Source organism: Pagrus pagrus, assembly GCF_965226575.1.
Source record: "Pagrus pagrus genome assembly, chromosome: 7".
In the NCBI taxonomy this organism is placed as follows: domain Eukaryota; kingdom Metazoa; phylum Chordata; class Actinopteri; order Spariformes; family Sparidae; genus Pagrus; species Pagrus pagrus.
Window position 1 is genome coordinate 26,397,191 of NC_140191.1, and position 21,501 is coordinate 26,418,691.

Sequence of the window (21,501 nt, forward strand, 5' to 3'; positions counted from 1 at the left end):
ATTAGTTCCCACATCTTAACATGATGTCTAGTCATACCGACATCAGGCTACAGCCTCCACAAATGCCATACGTTCTAACTAGCGATGGTAGGCTACGTTAAATTAGCTAACATCAATGTTTACGTTACATGGTGTCGGCGACGCTCTGTGAACTGGTGTTAACAACTGGATGCTTTCGGTTCAGATTTTGAATCATTGTTAACGTGCTGTTGTGGTAGGCCAGTTCTGCTTTGCAGTAGACACATTGCACTTTGTTATCTTCTTTTTTAAGTATGAAATGATCCTCAACTTTGGACCTTCTCTGTCTTTTACGGACAGTTTCTTGGCTCTCCGCCATCGCGCCAACTCAATTCTGAAAGTAGTGGTGTGTGTCCGCATTAACAGTCCGTGTGGAAAAATGATCTCTGAGCTAAGCAGGCCACATAACGCGGGTGATAGGACTTAAACGAAGCCTCGAGGCAGAGATTTTGCTTCAACCATTTTTTGTAATCGAATTATTCAAGTTACTCGAGTAATCGTTTCAGCTCTAGATGAATGCACAGAATTTGAAGCATCCCTTTCTAGTCTACAATGTCATACATAAGAATGTTGGAACCTTTGCACACCTTTACTTGCAGTGTGAATTTATTCATATTTGAGTTGGGCAAAAAGTAGTCCCAGCCCTTATGTAGTTTGGAAATTCTCTCTGCAACGTTCCAATGTATCTGTTCTTCTTTCCTCCAGAAGCAGCAGAGCAGGAGGTCTTCAAGCTCTGTCGAGGAGAAGGGAGCAGGCTGCAGTGCGGAGCGGCCAGAGGAAGAGGGGGTAGCTGGTGGATCAGCCCGTGGTGTCTCAGTTTGCAAGATGGCCGCTGCCGGCAGCCTTTCAGATGGCAGTGAAAGAGACTCGGGCGCTCAAGACAGCAGTAATGACGCTGACAGTGAGGCCTCAGAGAGCGAGTGGGCTCCACGCATATCCTCCAGCCATAGCCACGGGCACACATCCACACCATCATCCTCTTCCACCCTCACTCCATCTCCTACGCCAATTTCTGCCTCCTCCCCTTTGTCATCAACCTCAGCTAGGCAAGGTGGCGCTGTAGAGCAGCTAGTTACTGCAGTGTCTAAAGTTAACCTTGGCTTCACCTCCGGGGACTTCTCTTCTTCTACGCATTGTTCTCAAGAGGAGCAGGGAGAAACACAGTCACGAGATAACCTCCACCATCAACACCACCAGGGAGCCTTCCAAGCACTGTCGCACAGCTACACACCTAGCTCCAAGGAGTGCTCAATCCAGTCCTGCCTCCACCAGTTCACCTCTGTGGAACTGCTCATGGGCAACAACAAGCTGCTGTGTGAGTGCTGCACAGAGCGCAGACAGAAGCAGCTGCGCAAGAGCAGCTCAGCCGGTAAGACAAAACCTTTGTAATGATTAAGAGCCTTAAAGATGAACAAGCAGTCTGCAGGTTACTAACATGTAAATAATTGATGTAGAGCAGTTTCATGTACATCTGCTCATTACGACAGAGGTTGTCGGTAGGAAACCCTTAAAGTTAGGGGTGTAGCGATTAAAACCAAGACCTAAGCCACGATACAAATGTCCACGGTCTCGAGTCCCAGCTTCTGGAACTGCGGCCCCCAGCCCCCACCAACCTGATGCCACTATGTCACAACTTCATCTCTTTAACTTTTGCTTTTAACCTGACTCACATTGATGTGTCATAAAACTCTTAGCACTGTAAAACTGTTTGACCCCCTTAAACCAAACTGTGTTGGACTGTTGAACCACGTCCAGCACTAAACAGCTGCCTGCTCTGTGCTCTACATGGTGCATTCAGGTGTTACTTTTAAAGCGTTGTGTCGCATTTCATTCATATTATCTTTGTTAACTAGCTAGTTAGACTGCTTCCCGAAATAGTTGTTTCATTTTCTTCCCTCCTAGCTTGTCCCGGTTGTTGCTGCCGTTGTTGCAAAAACAGCGTTAGCAACATGGCTACGTCTAGCAGTCTGGCTAATGTCCAAAGCCAAAAACAAATGGCAGAAGCCCAGGCAGAGTAAAACATCTGGGTGAATGAATATGTAGGCAGGTTTCCCCTCATCTTATCAGTACATATCAACAGGGGAACAGATTTTGACACACCAGAGCGCTCTGCATCAAGTGAATGCCCGTCTATTCACCCTTTATTTAACTCGGTTACTATTACTGTCCCTCCTGACCTCTGCTTCCCCCACTAAAAATGATTCACACTCATCACCCAAAATCCATCTTTTCAATGTATCACCCTCATCCCCTGTAGGGTTGATTGTTGTCTGTAAACACTTTGTAATTTCCTCCCTAACAGAGACTGGAGGACATTGCCAGCTTGAATTCTTTTCATCTCTAATAGATTCCATTAATGACCAGTTTATCTCTAGAAAAAAGTATGAAAGCATCCATAGAAACTTTTCAATCAGCAGCATAATCTACGTCTTTGTGTCTTTGTGCTATGTGCTGACAACGTTCCAAACCGTTGTATTTCTGCATCTCAATTGATGAATGAGACGCCTGACCCTCACCCTGTTCATCAGTAGCAACATGTGTTACTTCACAAAATGAAGGTTAACAATCTGCATCTATGTTTTATGCTTCCACGCCAGCAATAGACCTGGCTGGAGGCCTTATGTTTTGGGTTGTCCTTAATGTACGTACACTGGATGCGTACAACTTTATGTTCAGAATCAGCCTCATTGGCCATGCATGCGAACACATACAGGAATTTGACTGCTTTTTGCTTTCCTCAATTAACGTTACACAGCCTGATAGACATGCAGCAAGTGGACGAACACAAGTTCATTAGTTTTGCTGATATTGAGCTTCAAGTGATTGACGTTGCACCATGTGACGAAGCTGTCCATCAGTTCTCTGTAACTCCTCTGTAAAAGTAGTTCCGAAATGAAGATTGCATGATTATTCATACTCATTCACTGAAAAAATTACACCTAATACCTTTTCATTAAATCTAGACAGACATTTTAACTATAACTTGAATGCACAAATTTGAATTGACTTTTTGTTTTTTCGTTTTTTGCAGTCGTCGGTTTCTCTATGGCTCCAGATGTTTTTATGATCCTGTAACAAACATTTGCTATTTTCTGTTTGTTTTAATCACTGATGCAAGTTTTTTTAATGTCATGACTTTGCTCCTTTGGATAGAACAGAATTAATGTTTTAACAGTTAAATCTGATGCTGATGTTGGTGTTTTTTGTTGTTGGCATAGATAAGAAGTTGGAGAAGATTTACACCAGTGCTAGGAAGCAAATGCTGATATCCTCGCTGCCTCCTGTCATCACATTGCATCTTAAACGTTTCCATCAGGTGAGCACACATAGCCATTTCTTGCCCTTCATTTTATCATGCAGATTGTCTAAAGTTGTGTGTGTTTTTTTACATATCCTCAACAGTGACATAAATGTTAATGTATAGCGGTTCTGTTTTTGTATTTTAAGGCAGGGATGAACTTACGAAAAGTGAACCGACATGTTGACTTCCCCCTGATTTTGGATCTGGCTCCATTTTGCTCGGCATCCTGCAAGGTATTAAACTACTAAAGCAAGGTCGAAGAATATTCAGTATACTTGAAAGTAAACTAATCTCATCCATGTCAAACTTCTGCTAAAGGAGTTTACAAACTCTCTTTTTTAACACTATTTTTCTGTGACAACACTTAAGGTTTCTGTTATTCTTTCTTCAGTAGATGAGTTTGTATAGAATGTCCTTGCTTGTTACTGTTCCTGGAGACCTTTACCTCTGTAGCTATCCCTTTATGAATGCGTTTCCCTTTTTGCTAATCCACTTTCTCATTATTTGATAGAACCTTGCAGCCGGTGAGCGTGTCCTCTATAGCCTGTACGGGATTGTTGAGCATAGTGGCTCAATGCGGGGCGGCCACTACACTGCGTATGTAAAAGTGCGTGCTCCACAGAAGAAGGCAGAACAGCACCACAAGAACCTGTCAGGTCAGGGTTTGGCTCTTTTGAGCTTCTTTAAGACCTTCTATCTTCTCTGTCTCTGTGTGTTTGTGTGCTACTCATGAAAGCAGCCAGTGTTTTGCAGTAAAGGCCCCACTTGTGTTACATTGAAGATGTCCACAACATGAACACAGGTCTTCTGTGTTGAATAGATCTATGTTGTTTTTGCTTTTTTCTTTTTCTCTGCTTCTCAAGGAGATTGTCTAGATTTCACAATACACAGTAGAGCTGAAAGGAAGTTGAAAAACTTGTCCTTGCTGCTAACAAGATAATGTACGACTTGACATATTGTCACTGGATCCATTGGTTGGTAATGACATAAGGATCCAACATGTTAGACTGACAGCTGGAAGGGTGGTATACAGCATCGATCTGTTGGAACATCTACATCATCACAGCTCTGAGAAGTTTACACCAATGTTTCCCACTAGTGTAGCATTATTTTATCTTTGGCATTGTGCTTGTTCACAAAATGCTTGATTTGATAGCAGTATGCGAAATTCCTCCAATACTGCCTGAAATAGTGAAATTGGTATCAGCTAGTACTAGAGGTGTGAATCTTCACCGGCCTCACGATTCGATTGCGATTCAGCTGTCAACAATTTGAATGCAAAACGATTCTCGATGCATCTCAGTGTATGGCATCCTCAATGATCTGTTATTGCACATGGCTAATATTTCATCATTTAAATTCCCCTTTTATTCAGAAAGTCCTTCCAATAATCAGACTACAGCAGTCTGCAAAAAAGAAAGCTGCAACTCTTCTCCTGCAACTCCTCAATACATAAACATTACAAAAACAAAACATTTATCCATCTGCAGTGCTTTTCACGTTTGTCTACAGTAATATTGTTTTCACATAGCAGCTTTAAGATAAGACATCTATTGACTCTGTGCACACACCTCTCTCAGAGTTGGACTGCAATGTTGACAGGGCCTCCTCAGATCTGGCTGATTAGCTGGGCTTGCTGTAACAGTTATTATTTATGGCTGCAGACATTAGCTTTGGCTGAAAATGGCTGAAAGTGTGATTAGTAACTGTTGTGAGGCAGAAGTCACGCTCAGCGTTGGTCTCATCCAGTTCGTGCTTCCCAGTAAGTTCATTAAATCCGACATGTGCCCCAAGATGTCCGTTTAAAAAAATACTCAATCAGGTTTTGTTTTTTTTATCATGTTGTACATTTAAAAAAAATATACTAGTATCAGATTGGGATGCTGGATCAGCAAATACACGAAGTTGAGGTATCGGAAAAGGTATCAGGGTGGAAAAATGGTATTGGTACATCTCTAGTTTATGTACTATATCTGTACACTGAACACAACTGTTAACCTACACCACCAATGGATGAATGCCTTTCTGTTTTTTAAATGACAAATGCAACACCAGGTAGTTACTTATTTCACAATTGAATCTCTGTGCCCTATGATATTAACACCTTGTGCGTGTTTCAGGTGCGAGGGATGCAAGCAGCAGCTCCCAGGGCCAGTGGGTGTACATCAGTGATACCACCGTTCAGACGGTACCAGAGTCAAGGGTACTCAACTCTCAGGCATACCTGCTCTTCTACGAGGAAATGCTGTAATGTGACTAGCATACTAGAAGTATTTTCTCCTTAGATCTCTGTTTTGCTTTGTATTGTTTTTGGTACATGCCTGTAATACTCCTCTTACGGCATCTGTGAGTAGGTGGAGGGAAGAAAAGGTAAAGATTTGACTGTACATTCACCTGTTTCACATGAGAGGAAAGACTGATGTGTCTTTTGCATACAAATTCTCGGTTAAAATAGGGACTTCTGAATATCTTATATAGATATATAAAACACATCAGATGTTTAAGTTATTATTTTCTGCTTTGATTTAGCCCAGATTTTCATTCATGTTTCCTGTTTTAAAACCCCTACCCTTTAAAAAGAGGTCAGGAGAAACAAGTTAATGAACCTGAGCTCAGTTTATCATATATCTCTGTCACGATCACGTGCCTCAGATAACTGCATGAAAGAGTTTCGCTACAGCAACTAACAGGAAAACAAGCAGAATTATCGCATGCTAAACTGCGCTCAGCACTGAAAAGTTGATGTCAACTGTGTGTGCGCACACATGTATGAGTGAATGAGTGAGTGAGAGATGGGAGAATGTAGATTTAAGGTGCTATGTGTATCATTGGCACATCAGTAAACCATTGCCACATTAAATTTGAGTAAGTATTAAACTTAATTAAATTAAAGCGTAATTAACGTAAACAAGCATGAAGAAGATTTGCTTCTATCTGCATCGTACACAAGGTTTTTTATTGTGTGGCACTGGCTCAGGTTTGATAAGAAGTGTGCTTGATTGTTTCTGGCAAAGGCAGACGATGGATGGTAAAAAATGCACCGAGAAAAATGACTTCAGACATGTTTGTCCTTTTCAGCAAAGAGAATAACGCATGGTGACAAGAAGCAATATCATTGGTGACAGAGTTTATGGGAATTATGGTTGTACATCAGAAACTCAAGCACTAATAATATAGCACCAATGGTGGTAAACCATGGCTAGTAATGTTCAAAGCCTGTGAGCTATTTATGATGATGATGATAATTAAGCTATCAACTTATAGCAGTTTTACATGAAAAACTGGTTTAAATTGCTACACATAGCACCTTCAAGGAGTAGCACAACAGTTCTTTTACAGCCTACTTTGAATGGATTGTTCTTTTTGTACATCAGAATGTATAAATGTAAGACTATCAGTGAATTACATTTGCCAAAGACGAGTTTTGCAGCTGCAAGTCAAACACACAAGGAGTTTACTTCATACAGTTTCTTTAACATTGATTCTCTTACGGTCATCAGTTCGATACTCGAGTGTTGTTGCACAAACGTACTCGGGTGTTTATCAGACCAACAAAGCACCTTGTCTGCCTTCATTGTATTTCAGCTCTACTGTAACTGCAGGCGCACACACAAACTCATTATGATGTTCAACCAAGAGTCAGCGCTGTGACTTTTAATTCCCTCATACTGTCAGTAAGGTTGAGCAAAAACTAAATAAAAAAAGGAACCCAGAAGGCTTTTAGCCCAACTAGAAACAAAACATCTTTGCTATAATGTGCATGGGTTGATGTTCTAATGAATGTATTGCCTATTCTTGAAATGTCTATGTCAAATGAGCTGTTCATCTTTTTGTATGAAAGTATTTTAGATGAAAACATTTTTCTTGCTTGTCGGTCGGACATTTGCCAAAACAGTAGAAGGGAAAGGGTCAAACACATGCATCAGAGGTTTATTATTTTTCTTTTGAAACAAGGACAAATTCAGTGCCTATGCTTCAGGTTTAAGAAACCTGTGCATGGTGAGAAGAGAAACATATGCAGAGTCAAATGCAAAGAGGGAGATGTGTGGCATATTTATGTACAGTATAACGTACTGTAAGCAAAAATAATAAGGAGTATATGTTATTGTAAATACTAGAAACAATACAAAATCATGGTGCTTATGGCGTGCAGGGACAGAATGGTTTCCAGAAAATCATTTAATTTCAGTTATGAAATGATAAAATTTGGAATGAGTATAACTCCATACTGTATCAAAATAAATCTAATTTATGAACTGAATATTCTACAAGACTCGTCTTTCCTTTTAGCCTCTCTTGTACGACAGATGTACGATTCACTAGCAGAAGAGGGACCGCAAGAGAGAAGGTTTTTGTTGTTTCTGCTCGAGACTCAATGTCATACCGTTTTTTACTCTAAGCGAGATGCTCTCGGCTGTCGCTGTGGATTCAGCAGTGCCAAACTCAGCCCATCTTCACCGGTGATCCGCCCTGACGGGTGCAAAGCAGCACTGCTTCAGAACATGTCGCGAGCTGGTGAAGAGGAGGTGGGTGTGGAATCTGGAAAAGGGCAACGTCCAAAAACATCGCCTTACACGTCTTCTTGTTCCCACACACTGTGACACCCCAGTCATGCTGCTGGAACATTAAAACAGGTTGTCAAGCCGCCACCAACAAAAAGAGCAAATCTTCTCTGAAATGTATTTGTCTATTTTTAAAGCAGGAGGAGGGGAGAGGGTGGCTTTTGGCTCGGGGACATGCTGCTGAAGCATTAGATGTGATTTAATCTCACTTAATGAAAGGCACCCCTCCCCCTGTGTGAGACAGTTGGAAGAAACTAATGCTGGAATGCTCATTACTGTCCCCAAACGTACCAGCAGCGGAGGTTAAAACCTCACTGCTCTCACCATGCACGCCATTGTCACTGTCAGTCTCACCTTGGTTGACACCACACTGCACACACCCTGCATTAACACACAACACGCTAAACACATTTTCTCATGCAAACGTCCACATGCTCAGACTGCCTTAGGCTGTGCCCCTCACACTGCATGTACATCACCACTACTTATTAATACCAACACAGCACACGACAGAGCACTGAACAACACCTGCACGTAACCCTTTCCTAAAACAGAGCATGTGTTAAACCTATTTCAGATACGGTAACACCCAGTAGGAGTTACAGAGCAAATGGACATCAGGCCTTTCAACTCACACTAGATGTAGGTGGAGTGTTTTCGTTTAACCATACTCAGTCAACACCAAATTGGGTATACAGCCTAGTGGGACTAGGATACATATTTCTGTAACAGATGAGCAAGACTGGTTGAAATACAGCTATCAATCAAAATATCCTCGCAAAGGGTGGGGCTCCGAATGAATTGGCCATAACTCAATAAGCATTGGCCCAAAACTGATGAACAACATGTGGTCGAAAATAAACATGATACTGAGGTAAAGTAAATCAGTATTTTTATTGAATTTTCTGTGGTGGTCCCTTGCAGACGAAACGCCCTGTTCTCTCTTACAATCTAGACAGATGTAGCCAGTCAAACTATTTCACACAGGCCAGTGTGAATGTTGTTGGCAGCTGTGATGGGTTTTTTTTTAATTGAGGCCCACCTTCTGTTGATGTGTGTCTCTTACCTGTGAAAGATGCAAGTGGACATGCTGGGATACCTGATAGCAACAGGGAGATTCCATTTTCTTATACCTGCCTCCTCCTCCTCCTCCTCATCCTGCTCCTCCTCCTCCTGCTCCTCCTCATCCTCAGGGATCAGAGGACAGGCTCATAGAGAGCTGCACACTGGGGTCTGTATTAACTTAAGGGGATAATCAGGGGACTACCTGCTGATCAAAGGACAGCTTTGTAGTACCTGTATGTCTGTATGATTGTGGGTTAATATCTCTCATATTGTTATTTATGCAGCAATATATGAGGGACGACATGCCGAAGCCCATAATGGCTGTAGGTTAAATTTTTGAATGCCATTATCTTGTGATAATGTGTGATCGTTTGCTTGTGAAATGTGAAAGGGTATTACTTTATCTCATTATCTCAAGAAAACAAGCAAAATCTAAATTGTTGTTCCCTCTTATTACTTATAGTCTAATGTTTATTAGATTGATTAGGTATAGAGGTGTCATGTTTGTGCCTAGCTGGCCTTCTGACAAGTGTAGCAACTGATTTAAGCTAAAATTGTCAGATCAAGTCATACCCAGGACTGATCAGTGCATCAGACTCTACATCAATCTCATGTAATCATATACATACCTTAGGAGCACACAGGAAGGCAAGTGATTGGAACGAAAAGCGAGCTTTAATAACAAAAGCTGAAAATCCAAAATGTAGCAACTAAAGGCAGAAAACAAAACAGGAGAATTCCAAAAAACAAAAAGCAAAATAAAGTACAAACCAGAAGAGCAAAGTACAAACCAGAAATAATGCGAGCAATTGGGAACCAAAAGCTGGAAACACACGACAGGAAGATTGGACAGGGAGTTTCCACCCCCAGTCCAAGCTTCTCAAGTGAAGCACCTTCGCACACATTCACTTAGATCACTCTTTGGTTTCTCTGCTAAATTTGCAGGTCAACATGACCTAAAAAACTAATAATATACACATCTCTCATATCTTCCACTCTTTCCTCTCTGTTGTCTCAAGATTGTTTGAGAATGTGGAACTCTGCCATTCCTCCAGTGACACGATGGAGAAACAATTCAAAAAAATGATTGCTGTGTCAAACTCAGAGTTTGACAATGACAGTCAGAAGGTTTGTGCGCTTTTTATTTACAACACATAGCCCAGTACCACTCTTAGTCAAATGTGTACCTTCTGAAGCTCTTTGTTCTGTGCATTTCTCTGCAGGACATGTATGAGTTCCTCCACTGTGTGCTGAATGAGATGAGGTCTCTGTCCGTGGATCTGCAACAAGCAGCATTCCACATGGCCATGAGCTACACCTGCCCCGTCAATGCTCACATGGCCTTCCAGATGCTGAGCACCAGGACCTGCATGGGGTATGAACTAAAAGCTACAGACTGATTTATAAGTGCAATCAGTTGCACATCTGCTCATTTACTGAGATTATTCTGTGCTTTAAACCTCACTCCCCACCAAATATTGTTTGTCACAAGAAAATTGAAACTAATACCTGCCTCTTGCCCCTGTTCCCTCCTGCAGCAGCTCCAGTTGGATTATCACTGCGACTCCTGTAGTACTCAGGACCAACAATCTGCCTAAACTGGACTTTTTCGTTGGCTCACGTACAATGACAACATACTCAAAGAGTCAACCACCAGAGCGATCTGTCAACTGTGGCAGAAAACAGCATACGTGCTGTTCTACCAAAAACAACAGTAGCTGCACAGGAACCAGCTTCAAGAAGAAGTAACCAGAGAACCGGTCAAGGCAGATGGCCGCCCACCATGAGCCCGGGTCTGCTCCGAGGTTTCTGCCTATTAAAGTGAAACTCTTGCCAAAATGCAACCAAGGCTTTTTTTGTGAAGGAACCCGAGTCAAACCTTCGTGTAAAAGCATAATTACCACGAAAAAGCCACTTTTAAGATTTACCGTATTTTCGTTTTCGGGTCAAAATCATTTTCAATGGCGTGCTAGGGGCAACTTTACGGTAGCGCCAAAATCGCTATTTTTAAAACACTGTCGCCAAGTGCTTGATCATGGGGGAACATTGGGTCTCTGATTTTTTTAATTTCTTTTGGTTTGGTATTTGAATGAACAGAACTCATCATTTAATTTCACGTACAGTACAATGTAGGTCTGTGCTAAGAAGCAGGAATTGTGGTTACGGGGTTACTCCGGAGCAAGTTATCTTTAAGATAGCAGATCAACACAACCCTCTGACCATTTCATTGTGCTTTTTTACAGCAATATCATTTTACAACAGAGACAGATTGAAACACGCTATAATATATGACTCTATAGCTTTGAGTTATGTTTTTATCTTTATTTTTTATTTGCTCCAAAGTCCATTTGAAAGAATAAGGCTAAAACTGTCATACACATCAAAAGAATGATGCGTCCAAGCAATACTTTAGTTTGATGGAATACACAAATCGTGATGGGACAACGATATTTTAAGCTTAGTTACGCATTCTTATTGCAATTTCAGTTGTGATTGCACTGCTGATTATGTCCTTCAGATCAGCATTTCCCTCCTTTGGCCTCAATCTCTTGCAATGCTGCCCTCTATCGGACACATATTGCTCCTTTCTTTTTTTTAAATCTCTATTGCTCATAGTACTTGTCATATGCAGATTTTGGTACACAGAAAGTTAAGCAATACAAATTGTCCAATCTTCTTTCTTTGCATGTCATCTTTACAAATTTGCCCAAATTTGTACCTGAACTGAAAAACCCTGCCTCATATTTGACTTTAAGTAGTAAAGTTAAAGTGGTAAACATGACAGTGCAGTAAATCTGTCTGACACAAGATGTGGACACAAGCAGCTGCTTGTGGCAGGTGCCAAATACTCACGCCAGACTACTGGCCAAATGGCTGTGTGCAGCTCAACCACTGACATGCTGTTAATCCACATTAATAACCAACCAGTCATTTTAAAGCAGCTATAGTTATCATATATAGCATCATCAGAAGAGGCACTGTCTTTTTAAAACACGTGGAATCAAATGTTCTGTTGTTGTTTTTTTGTTTTACACCCCATGTTGATATAAAAACATGAAATCTCAATGGTTTAATATACATTAATGTTATATTAATTTGACAAAATACTGCAGCTCTTTGTAGCTGCACAAAAAACAGGAAGCTGAGTCTCAAGGCACCACTGTGCAAAGCAGTTTAAGCACAACTATTGGGGGGGCCACAAATGCCACAATCGCGTATTTAAAAATCTGCCGGACAAAGGGCAAGTATTAACCAAAACTGAAGTGCCCTATTGATTGGTACGTGGCCTCACTGGAGACATCCAGACTTGTCTCCCGAGCATACACACAGAGTTTGGTGACCCAGTCCTCAACTGTTTTTGTGACTTCAACAGCCATTTAATGAGCTGCTGGGAGGGCATGTTGAAGGTGGTGTTTGGAGGAGGCAGCCAGAGGCCTCAGAGGACTTTGGGAACCATCTCCATCACCTCCCTTGGATGGAGCAGTTTGGAGCTGGGGGCCTCCTGGTGCTGCTCGGTCAGGCTCCTGGTGTACTTCTGAGTCTGGCTGATGATCTTGGGAAGTCTGTAGGTTACCATCTTTCAAAGCTCATTTTAAAAAAACACTTCAGAACAATACAGAGACGTCACAACAACTGTACCTGAACTGATAATAACTGTGTTGAATGTAATTCACTGAAACTTTGAATTTCACCTATGGGGGATCAATAAAGGTACATCTTCATCTTATCTTAAACTGAGAAGGGCAGGCTTCTGGTGAGCTGAGCGGCCTTCTGGCTTCAAAGTCAACATCTCTCATCTTCATGCTGGTGTTCACCGCCAACACCTGAAAGAAAAGCCAAATTCTCATCAACCTTTGCAGAGAAGCAATAGAAAGCATTCTGACTGGAAATACTACAAATTGGCATAGTTTGTGCACGAGTCCAAAGGTTACAAAAAGACAGCACATACCCTAGCCATATTCTGTTAACCCTGCTGCTGTGTGGCAAAAGATACAGAAGTATCTACTGCCATACCACCAAACTACTCAGGCTGTGAGACTGTGGAGCTCATCGTTCCACTGTGAATAGTTTATATTTGTGATTTGATGATTATTAATCAGTCTTTATATATATATATATTTTGTGTATGTATCTTAGGGAATTATAATAGAAATGTAATCATACAGTCTTTTATTGCATAATGGAGATTAAATTAATCTTGAAATGCACTCATCTCAGCAGGGATACCTCGTCTCAGTGCTACCTTTACGTACCGCTCGTAAGCTTCTACTTCAAAACGAAGAAGTTGTAGCGAGACTCTTTGATTAGTGGGGAAATGGCCCACAGGTGTGTTACTCATAGTTTACCTAAGTAATTCACCCAAAAATTAACAAAGACTACCCACAAGAATGCGCTAAATTCAACAGTGCTGACATTTTTTGGTGACCCTGTTTAAATTGGTTGATAGCTAGACTAGTCGAATATGTTTACCGATTGATCTAATAAGGATCTAAATATGATGAACGTACGTATTTAGTACCTTGGAAATGGAAACTACGATGTTGACTTTTATACGACAGGCATTGTCACAAAATTATAGGCTTACTAAAACTACATTACAACTGAACCACAATATTCCGGGCAGCCCTGAAGGCATCAGCACAGCCTCGGTTCACACTTCCCCCGAGTCGGAGTTCGCTGCTGGAGGTGCAGCCATTTTGATTTGGAAGCGCAACGGTGGAGAGAAACTGTCTGGAAAAGGTGGGGGGTTGTGTTACTTAAAACACATCGCTGATATTAGTTTCCATCCCACTTTCACACTCGTATGGAATTTAACTTAAATGCGAAGACACTCTTGTTCACCCGGTAAATTAATAGTGCTACTATCTGCTAGCTTTCAATTTAAGCTCAGCTAACGTTAGCTCCCGCTAGCTCGGGTGAGCTTCCTTAGCTCACCAGAGGCAGCATAAGAGGTTGTGTTTCACCGGCCCCCGAATGTATTTCAGAATCATGCGTCAGTAATGACTCAAGACCCCATATTAAGTAGCATTTGCTACCGCCATTAACACAGGGAAGGGTTCCTAGTTAGCTGCAGTCGCTAACCTACAGACAGCCGGTTAACATTAGCACTTATGTCGAAGCTAACACTCGCTCTTTTCTGGTCCAATAGACGAGACACCGGTGTAACGTTATAGCACATAAAAGGCTACTGCTCTTCTCATGTTTGCAAAATATATGCTGAGCTTCGAAGTAAAAGTCTAATTCGCGCTGGCCTGGGTATTTCAGGTGTGAATCCAGAGGAGAGTGATGTGGGACCAGGGAGGACAGCCCTGGCCGCAGTGGCCTCTGAGCCAGCAGCAGTGGATGCAGTCTTTCCAGCACCAGCAAGATCCAGGTTAGTGAGTGATGCACATGCACCAAGAAAGCATTTTTTTCTCAAAAATAAAATGTGCATCTACAGGCAGCCTCTGCACACCCACCCACTGCTCAAACAGCCGCTATAAATAGACTTTCAATACCTTCTCTATCGGTGTATTTTCAAATATGTGCATATATATTTTCTGGCATTGTAAAGGTCAAGTGGACTGGGCTGCCCTGGCACAGGCATGGATAGCTCAAAAGGAGTCGACAGGATCAGAGCCGCAGAACATTCAGCCCAATGGCCAGGACATCCCAGGCCTTGAACCTGTTGGACAGAGCAACCATGGCGCCTTCCAGGGTGACCCAGCGTTTGGCAGAATGTGGCAGCCAGGTATGAGTTTAACCCCTTGAACTGTAACAAGTTTCTATATTTTGCTATTGACCCTTTCTTCTTTACCATTCTCTTTCCTTTTTTGTACTGGAAATGGAACAGGAATTGGTCTGTAAGTTCAGTGCTGACTTGCAGTTGTTTGTTAAGAGAATTTGTGTGATTTCCTTCTTTTTTTGACATAATTTGTGCTGCTTGGTGTGAATATACTTAGATAAACTAGGAAGTCCCACTTCAGCAGATGTTGACAAGTATGATCAGTAGAAATTCCTTTTGTGGTTACACCTAGACATGTTGCTTTGGCTTTTGTTCATTAATTACATTGTCATCAACAGAATGGGGAATGCATGGCCAGCCCCCTCCTCCTCCACCCCCTGACCAGGCCTGGATCCCTCCAGGGTCAGGACCGATGGATGTGGTGAACCCCAGCGAGGACAGCAACAGCCAGGACAGCGGAGAGTTCAACTCTGAAGCCCACCACGGGGTTTACCCCCAGAACAGCCATGGGTATGGGGCACAGCCCGACAGCTACGCCATGGCCCCCATGGCCATGAACCAGTTTGATTATCAGGTATGCAGATGCTACAGTAGAAAATGTTGAAGCGTTTGGGTTTTAGTGTGACTACCAAGTAACACAGGAAGGAGCAATCCATAGAAACTGTGCCGGGTCCAAGCATCTAGGTGTATCAGTCATTGCTTTGATGCGGTGCAGAGGAAAGTGTTGGCTTGTTGAGGATCCAGCATGGTTTGGTATTACTTTAGTAGCTGATTTTCTTTTCTTTCTCTTTTTTTCTAAACCAAACAGGCTTTCTAGCCCAGTCAGAAGTGATGATGAATGTCAGCTAACTAAATCTGGGAGACACCAACAATCCCCTGTTCACTCAGTGCATGCCAGAGAGGACCTTCTGTGCTTTGAACTACCTTTTTAATTTTCTGTTTGTGCTGTCTCTCCACAGCATGGAGCGGCGTCATCCTTTGCCCCCACACCCACAGGCTTCCATCCTCCGTACTGGCAGGGTCCACCTCAGAACAGACGAGATACCAGGCCGCCTGGGTTCAGAGAACGGCCCAGATCCCCTATCCAGCTCCCTGTCAAGCAGGAGGCCCCAGCACCGCTAGGTGAGTGTATTTGCACTCAACTAATAACGAGCTTTCTGTTTGCCTTAGGTGCATGAATGTGTTGCACAGTTTGTTACACCTCAAAGAAGGTGACTTCAGTTTATTATTTATGCAACATGAAATGTGCTTTTAATGTTTTGACACAGTGGGAGATTGACTTGCTGCTAGGTGTGCCAGACTAGATGAGAAGTACTATTAAGTAGTATTTTTTTTATTATTGTTAGGTACAGTTTACTGATAAGTGTTGTTTGGATTTTCTGTTGTTATGTATCACTTGTCATCCCTTACATGTTTGCCCTAATGTGACTTAAATCAAAAGTAAAATGTGTAGAAATGACCCATTATTTGTCAAATCATGGTACTGTTATCACATTAGAGCAGAAATTAGAAGTTAGTCAGTTGAAAGAAAAGTGATTGGCAACTATTTTCATATTAGTTAGTTGTTTCAGTCAGTTTTTAAGCTAAAATGCAAATCACCTGATTGCAGATTTTCAGTGCTGCTCTTGTAGGTTTGCTCCAAAACAAAATATTCCATGACCTCACCTTGGGCTTTGGAATACTCTGAATGGCATTTTCACTGTTAATTGACATGTTTTTATACCAAATGAGTAATCAAAGACAATATCAGCAGATTGATCGCTAACAAATATTCACTAGTTGCAGCTCTGTAACACAGTGTTCAGACCAACTCATTCTTTCTCTACAATAAGAAAAGAGGTCATTTTACAAGTTGTTGTAAACTAGAACATAAAGGCTCAAAAGGGCCTTATTTATCTTAACAATATGACAGTATGTGGGTTATTCATTTTGACCTCGGACTTCACCTTCAGATGCTGTTAAAAGGCGAACACTACCTGCATGGATCCGAGAGGGCCTTGAAAAGATGGACAGAGAGAAGCAGAAGAAGCTGGAGAGAGAGCGAATGGAAAAAGAGCGTGCGAAAATGGCAAAAGATGATGGCAAAGACCATGAGGCAGACGAGGAGGGGGATGGGCCACGTGTGCCCCGCAAGAGTAAATTTGTAAGCAACCCATTTCTGACCTTGACAGCAAAATTGTTTTATTTTAAAAACCGGTTGCAGGTGTGAGTTTTGTTTGAAATAAAAGGACATCCAAAGTCATGAACTTGTTTCTGTGGCACATGTATCCAGACTGAAGCAATGATGACCCTCACAAAAGATGCACGCTTTGTTGATTTAATGTGTGTTTATTTCTGTCTGCATCAGGACAGTGACGATGAAGGGAATGATGACAATGACGATGACGAGAAGACCTCCGTGAAGAAAGAATTTTCTGGCCGGAGCCCATCTCCTCCTGCAGAGGACAGTGAACCTGAAATGACTGAAGAGGAAAAGGAATTTCAGCTGGTCAGTGTGACCTCTCAGATTATTTCTTCTGCATGTAGTTGATCTGTTTCTTGAAGAGGGACTTAATGAAAATATTTTTATGTTTTTCCACATGTCTTTAGATGATCATCACAAAAACACTTCTAACAGAGATCCTTCTTGAGGTCACTAATGAAGAGATCCAGCATGTGGCCAAAGAGGCTCACAGGAAAGCCACTCGAGGTCTGCTCTTGACTTTTCCAGTTTATGCATCATCTTTACTTATCACCAAGACATTAATTTTATATCTGAAGAGAATCCATTTTGTGCATAATTATCTCTTTAAATTCAACTCAGTTAAGCCCTGTAAAGTAGCACAGCAAACATGGGAGTATGTCTGATGTGCAGTTTCAACCATTCTCTGCTAATGCATCAGAAGGAGAGAGCAGAGCCATGTTTATCACAAACATTATTTAAAAACCTTCTGGTACATCGTATTGAAGGTCCTGCTGAAAGACTGTATGATATGACTGAATAAAGTCTCAGCACTGACTGTGACCAGCATCCACCTGTAGATACAAGTGACTTCCTCCATTGAAGAGACTGTGCATTAGTACAGATTGGTCCGACTGTTTGACTTGGATTGTGTGATGGAACTTTGTTTGTTAACCTTCTCTCTTTTCTCCATTCATTTTTTTCATTTTTTTTTTCTCTTGTTACCAATGGCAGCTCTTGTGAATAGTGCTTGATCTGTGACCCCCTTCACTAGCGACTCTCTTGCCTTTGAGAAAATGGCAGTATGTGTTTTAACATGTTGTTCCTGTTGTTGATGTGAATCAAAGCTCCTGCAAAACAGCTGGCACAGTCAAGTGCACTGGCTTCTCTGACTGGTCTCAGTGAGTATCCCTTTTTCTGTCACTGGGGGGGAGGGAAGGAAAATATTTAATTTTATTTAATGGCGGGTTGTTTGTAGAAACGTGGGAAAATCTGTTGGCACGAGACAAAAGACCCAAATACACAATCCAGTTTTAAAGATTCATTCAGATGGAAGTGGAATCTCAGTGACTGAGTTGGGTTTAGTTTTGCACCTTGATGATAGAGGCATGCATTTGAGTACAACATATTTCTATTAGTTTTCCTTTGAGAGATATGTATTGGTTTGTTAAAGGGGTTTATTAGTGTGAAATATAAAGTCATACAGGATTAAGTGCTGGGACCTTGGGTTGGGACAGGGCTTTTAAAAGTGAAACCTGGTTGTAAGAATGGATCTTCGTCCTTTCCAACACTCAACAATCGGGGGCTCTGTTGTGGCAGGTGGGCTTGGTGACTATGGTTCAGATGAGAGTGAGGATGAGGATGATCGCAGCGTGCATGGGTCTGAATCCTCCGACACCGACGAGGAGGAGTTGCGCCACCGCATCCGGGAGAAGCAGGACGCCTTCCGCCGCAAAGAGCGGGAGATGCTGCAGCAGCAAGAAAAACAAGCACAAGAGGCTCTGCTCGCACGCGGTAAAACACGATAGCTTCTTCTCTGCACATTTAGACTAGGAACACACTACAATCCCTCAAACTGATTGAATGTTGAGCTACAACACTGAATCAAAATAAACTTGATATAACTTTTTTTCCCCAGAACTTTCTGCCTAGTTTGTACTAGTAGTGTTCTGAATTTGCTTTTCTGTTTGCATTCAACTTAGAGTAATAGTCAAACAGCAGAGAGTTATGTTGAGACTTTTTTGAAATAAGATGTGAAAACGTGAATCCATGCAAATGCTCACCGTGTGACCAGGAGTTAAAAGATACAAACTAATGCTGACTTGATCTCATCTTAAACATCATTCAAGATTACAACCGTAGTTCATGTGACAGCCACATAGATTGTTCCTGATGTTTCCTTGTTTATTTTTAAGACGAGTCTTTGTTGTTCTTTTTCTACAGAAGAGATGTTGAAGGAGAGATTGAGCAGAGAAAAGGGGGAATATGATGAGGGCCAGCCAGAGAACCCACACAAACAGGAAGTAAAAGAGAGGGAGGCGGAGCCCTTGGTAGAGAGGCGTAGGTCTCGTAGTGAAAAGGAGGATAATGAGAGTAAGCACCCGGGCAGAGGGAAGGAGCGATCAGGGCGAGGCAGCAGCGACTCCCCAGCCAATGGTCACAGCAGCAGCTCCCGCTCCACCTCCAGTCACAGCAGCCGCCGTTCTTCTTCCTCCTCCTCTTCCTCCTCGGCATCTTCCCGCAGTTCTTCTCGATCCTCCTCCCCTCGTAGGAAAAGAAGGCGTAGCCGTTCCTCCTCACACAAGGCTCGCCGGCGAAGCCGCAGCCACAGCTCCCACAGACATCGCAGTGATCGTAATGAGAAGGGCAGGGACAGGAGGAGGAGCAGTGCTGAGAGATCAGGTCGTCACAAGAAAGATCGCAGTGATTCCAGAGAGCACAGGAGCCGCAGGAGCAGGTCCAGATCCAGAGAGAGGGACAGGGGCCGGGCCAGGGCCAGAGACAGCCGCAGTCGTAGCAGAGACAGAGACAGAGAAAAGGAGAAAGAAAGGGAGAAGGAGAGGAAAAGGAGCAGGGATGGCAGAGACAGCAGTCACAGTCGTAGCAGCAAACACAAACAGAAGGCCTCCAGCAAAGACAGAGAGAGAAGGAGGGACAGGAGTCATAGCCATGAGAAAGAGAAGAAAAAGAAGGATAAGGATAGAGAGAAAGATTCGGATAGAAAGAAGGACAAGCCAAAAGCCAAAGAGAAGGATAGGGAAAAAGAAAAAGGAAGCTCTGCAGTTACCGAGGAGAATGGCAAATCAAAGAAAAGGAAAGAGAGTGACTCATGCACAGACTCTCAGAGTGACAAGCACTCACGGCAGGATAGCAAATCAAGCAAGAAGGGCTCCGCCAAAGCTAGCAGGAGGCGCTCAGATTCTGACTCAAGTAGATCCCCTACACCTGAAGTTAGTAAGGAAAAGAAATCTAAAAAATCCAAACGTAGTCGCTCAAGATCGACGGAAAAATCTCACAAGTCTGGTAAGAAGGCAAGCCGCAAACACAAGTCTAAGTCGCGATCAAGGTAGTATTCTTTTTTTTCTCTTTTATTCCTACTTTATGTTTTCATTGTATGTCTCATTGTGATTTCTCTGGAGTCCTTTTTAATCAATACGTTTAAAGAGCAAAATTCTGGACTGAATGTTAGGAAATGCACTGTCATATGCAGTCACATCTGCTTAACTGTGTAAATTTAAAGTCTGATGCAATAAATGGTTCAAATGTGTTATGATGGTTTTATTGATCAGATGCAAATTTGCCATTTCTGAATTTCTAACAAGAGTCAAATGAGGTCTCAATATTCTCCCTTGTTGCCTCTGTAGACTCCAGGGCTGTTTTGTTGCACCTTGTTAAAATGTGGAAACCTAAATAAGGCTTTAGTAAAACAGAAATGTCTTGCCTTACACTGCAGGGTAGATTTGCTTTCTAGAGTTTCAAAGATCTTGTATAGCTTTTTGTACTCAAGAGAACAGTATGTTTGGTGGGAGGGGGTATTTGTGCATGTTTGTATTGTGTAGTCTGCCTGGGCACGTTTGATTGGTGCAGTATTAACGTGATGTCCACGCCTCTCTTTCAGGTCGACATCCCCCTCCCGTCGTAGCAGACGCTGAGGAGCACAGTTAACCTCCTGATCTGTGCACTTTACCATTTTGAATTCCATGAGTTGAACAGGCTTGTCTCATTATAGAGGCAGTTGTGTAGGTGAACCCCTCCTCATACATTTCTTTCATCTTTGTACATATGTTGTTATTTTTAAAGTGTGACTGAAGAACATGACTTTTTTGAATGGTAGGAGTTTTCACTTGTATCATTATGCAAAGCTTAATAAGACTCTGTGGACACTAGACTCAAGTTGTATCATTTTAAAGCGTAACAAGACTCACTTTTTCTCCCAAACATTATTGTAAGATGTCCAATAAAACTGTTTGTTCCTTGGCTTGTCTCAATGTCTCTTTACTGCAGCGTGAAACAGCAAAACATAACATAACGCATGATGAGAATTCATAATGTTACATTATAAGTCGCCACACAATCACACTGAAGGCTGTATGGTTAAGAAAAACCCATAAGGCCAGAAGGGCTACATACTTGAAAATGTCATCCCATTCATCAGTGCGGCTGAAGGTTTTCTGTTGAATTGATTCACTACAGTGCAGATTTGGTCTTGAAGCAGCTGAATTAGGTTCTCATTAGAAAAGAGTAGATGGACACAAAACCTGTTAAGGTGATATGAACTCTCAAAGGACAGTTAAAAACCTTTGCGAGGGCTTAGTTCACTGTACAGTATGAAAAACTTGATACTTAGGTTAAACCTGGAGCGAGTTGAAGCAGCAACGACCATGTGGTG

General features: G+C 42.2%; 2 protein-coding genes across 3 annotated transcripts in view; both read left to right on the forward strand.

Moving 5' to 3' along the window:
- usp45 (ubiquitin specific peptidase 45) overlaps window positions 1–7,580 on the forward strand; it is a 38,228-nt gene extending 30,648 nt beyond the window's left edge. The window contains exons 14-18 of one of the 2 annotated variants that reach the window (XM_084358684.1): window positions 724–1,387; window positions 3,237–3,334; window positions 3,466–3,552; window positions 3,831–3,975; window positions 5,440–7,580. In XM_084358684.1, the coding sequence (XP_084214810.1) occupies window positions 724–1,387; window positions 3,237–3,334; window positions 3,466–3,552; window positions 3,831–3,975; window positions 5,440–5,570 (1,125 nt within the window). In that variant the 3' untranslated portion in view covers window positions 5,571–7,580. The remainder of the gene's footprint in view (window positions 1–723; window positions 1,388–3,236; window positions 3,335–3,465; window positions 3,553–3,830; window positions 3,976–5,439) is intronic. The other variant, XM_084358685.1, reaches the window with a different exon arrangement.
- A 6,005-nt stretch (window positions 7,581–13,585) lies between these two features.
- On the forward strand, window positions 13,586–21,089 carry pnisr (PNN-interacting serine/arginine-rich protein). Its single transcript, XM_084356889.1, has 12 exons — window positions 13,586–13,686; window positions 14,212–14,320; window positions 14,501–14,677; window positions 15,010–15,245; window positions 15,631–15,793; window positions 16,624–16,814; window positions 17,019–17,159; window positions 17,261–17,360; window positions 17,960–18,013; window positions 18,432–18,626; window positions 19,056–20,178; window positions 20,731–21,089. Exons 2-12 carry the CDS (start codon window positions 14,233–14,235, stop codon window positions 20,762–20,764), a joined length of 2,502 nt encoding a protein of 833 aa, XP_084213015.1. The 5' UTR covers window positions 13,586–13,686; window positions 14,212–14,232; the 3' UTR covers window positions 20,765–21,089.
- Window positions 21,090–21,501: the final 412 nt, after the last annotated feature.

Coding starts and splice junctions, on each gene's coding strand:
- pnisr (XM_084356889.1), top strand. CDS start 14,233: ATGTGGGACCAGGGAGGACAGCCCTGGCCGCAGTGGCCTCTGAGCCAG. Junction 15,794..16,623: donor GGAGGCCCCAGCACCGCTAG/GTGAGTGTATTT, acceptor CTTCACCTTCAG/ATGCTGTTAAAAGGCGAACA. Junction 20,179..20,730: donor AAGTCTAAGTCGCGATCAAG/GTAGTATTCTTT, acceptor CCTCTCTTTCAG/GTCGACATCCCCCTCCCGTC.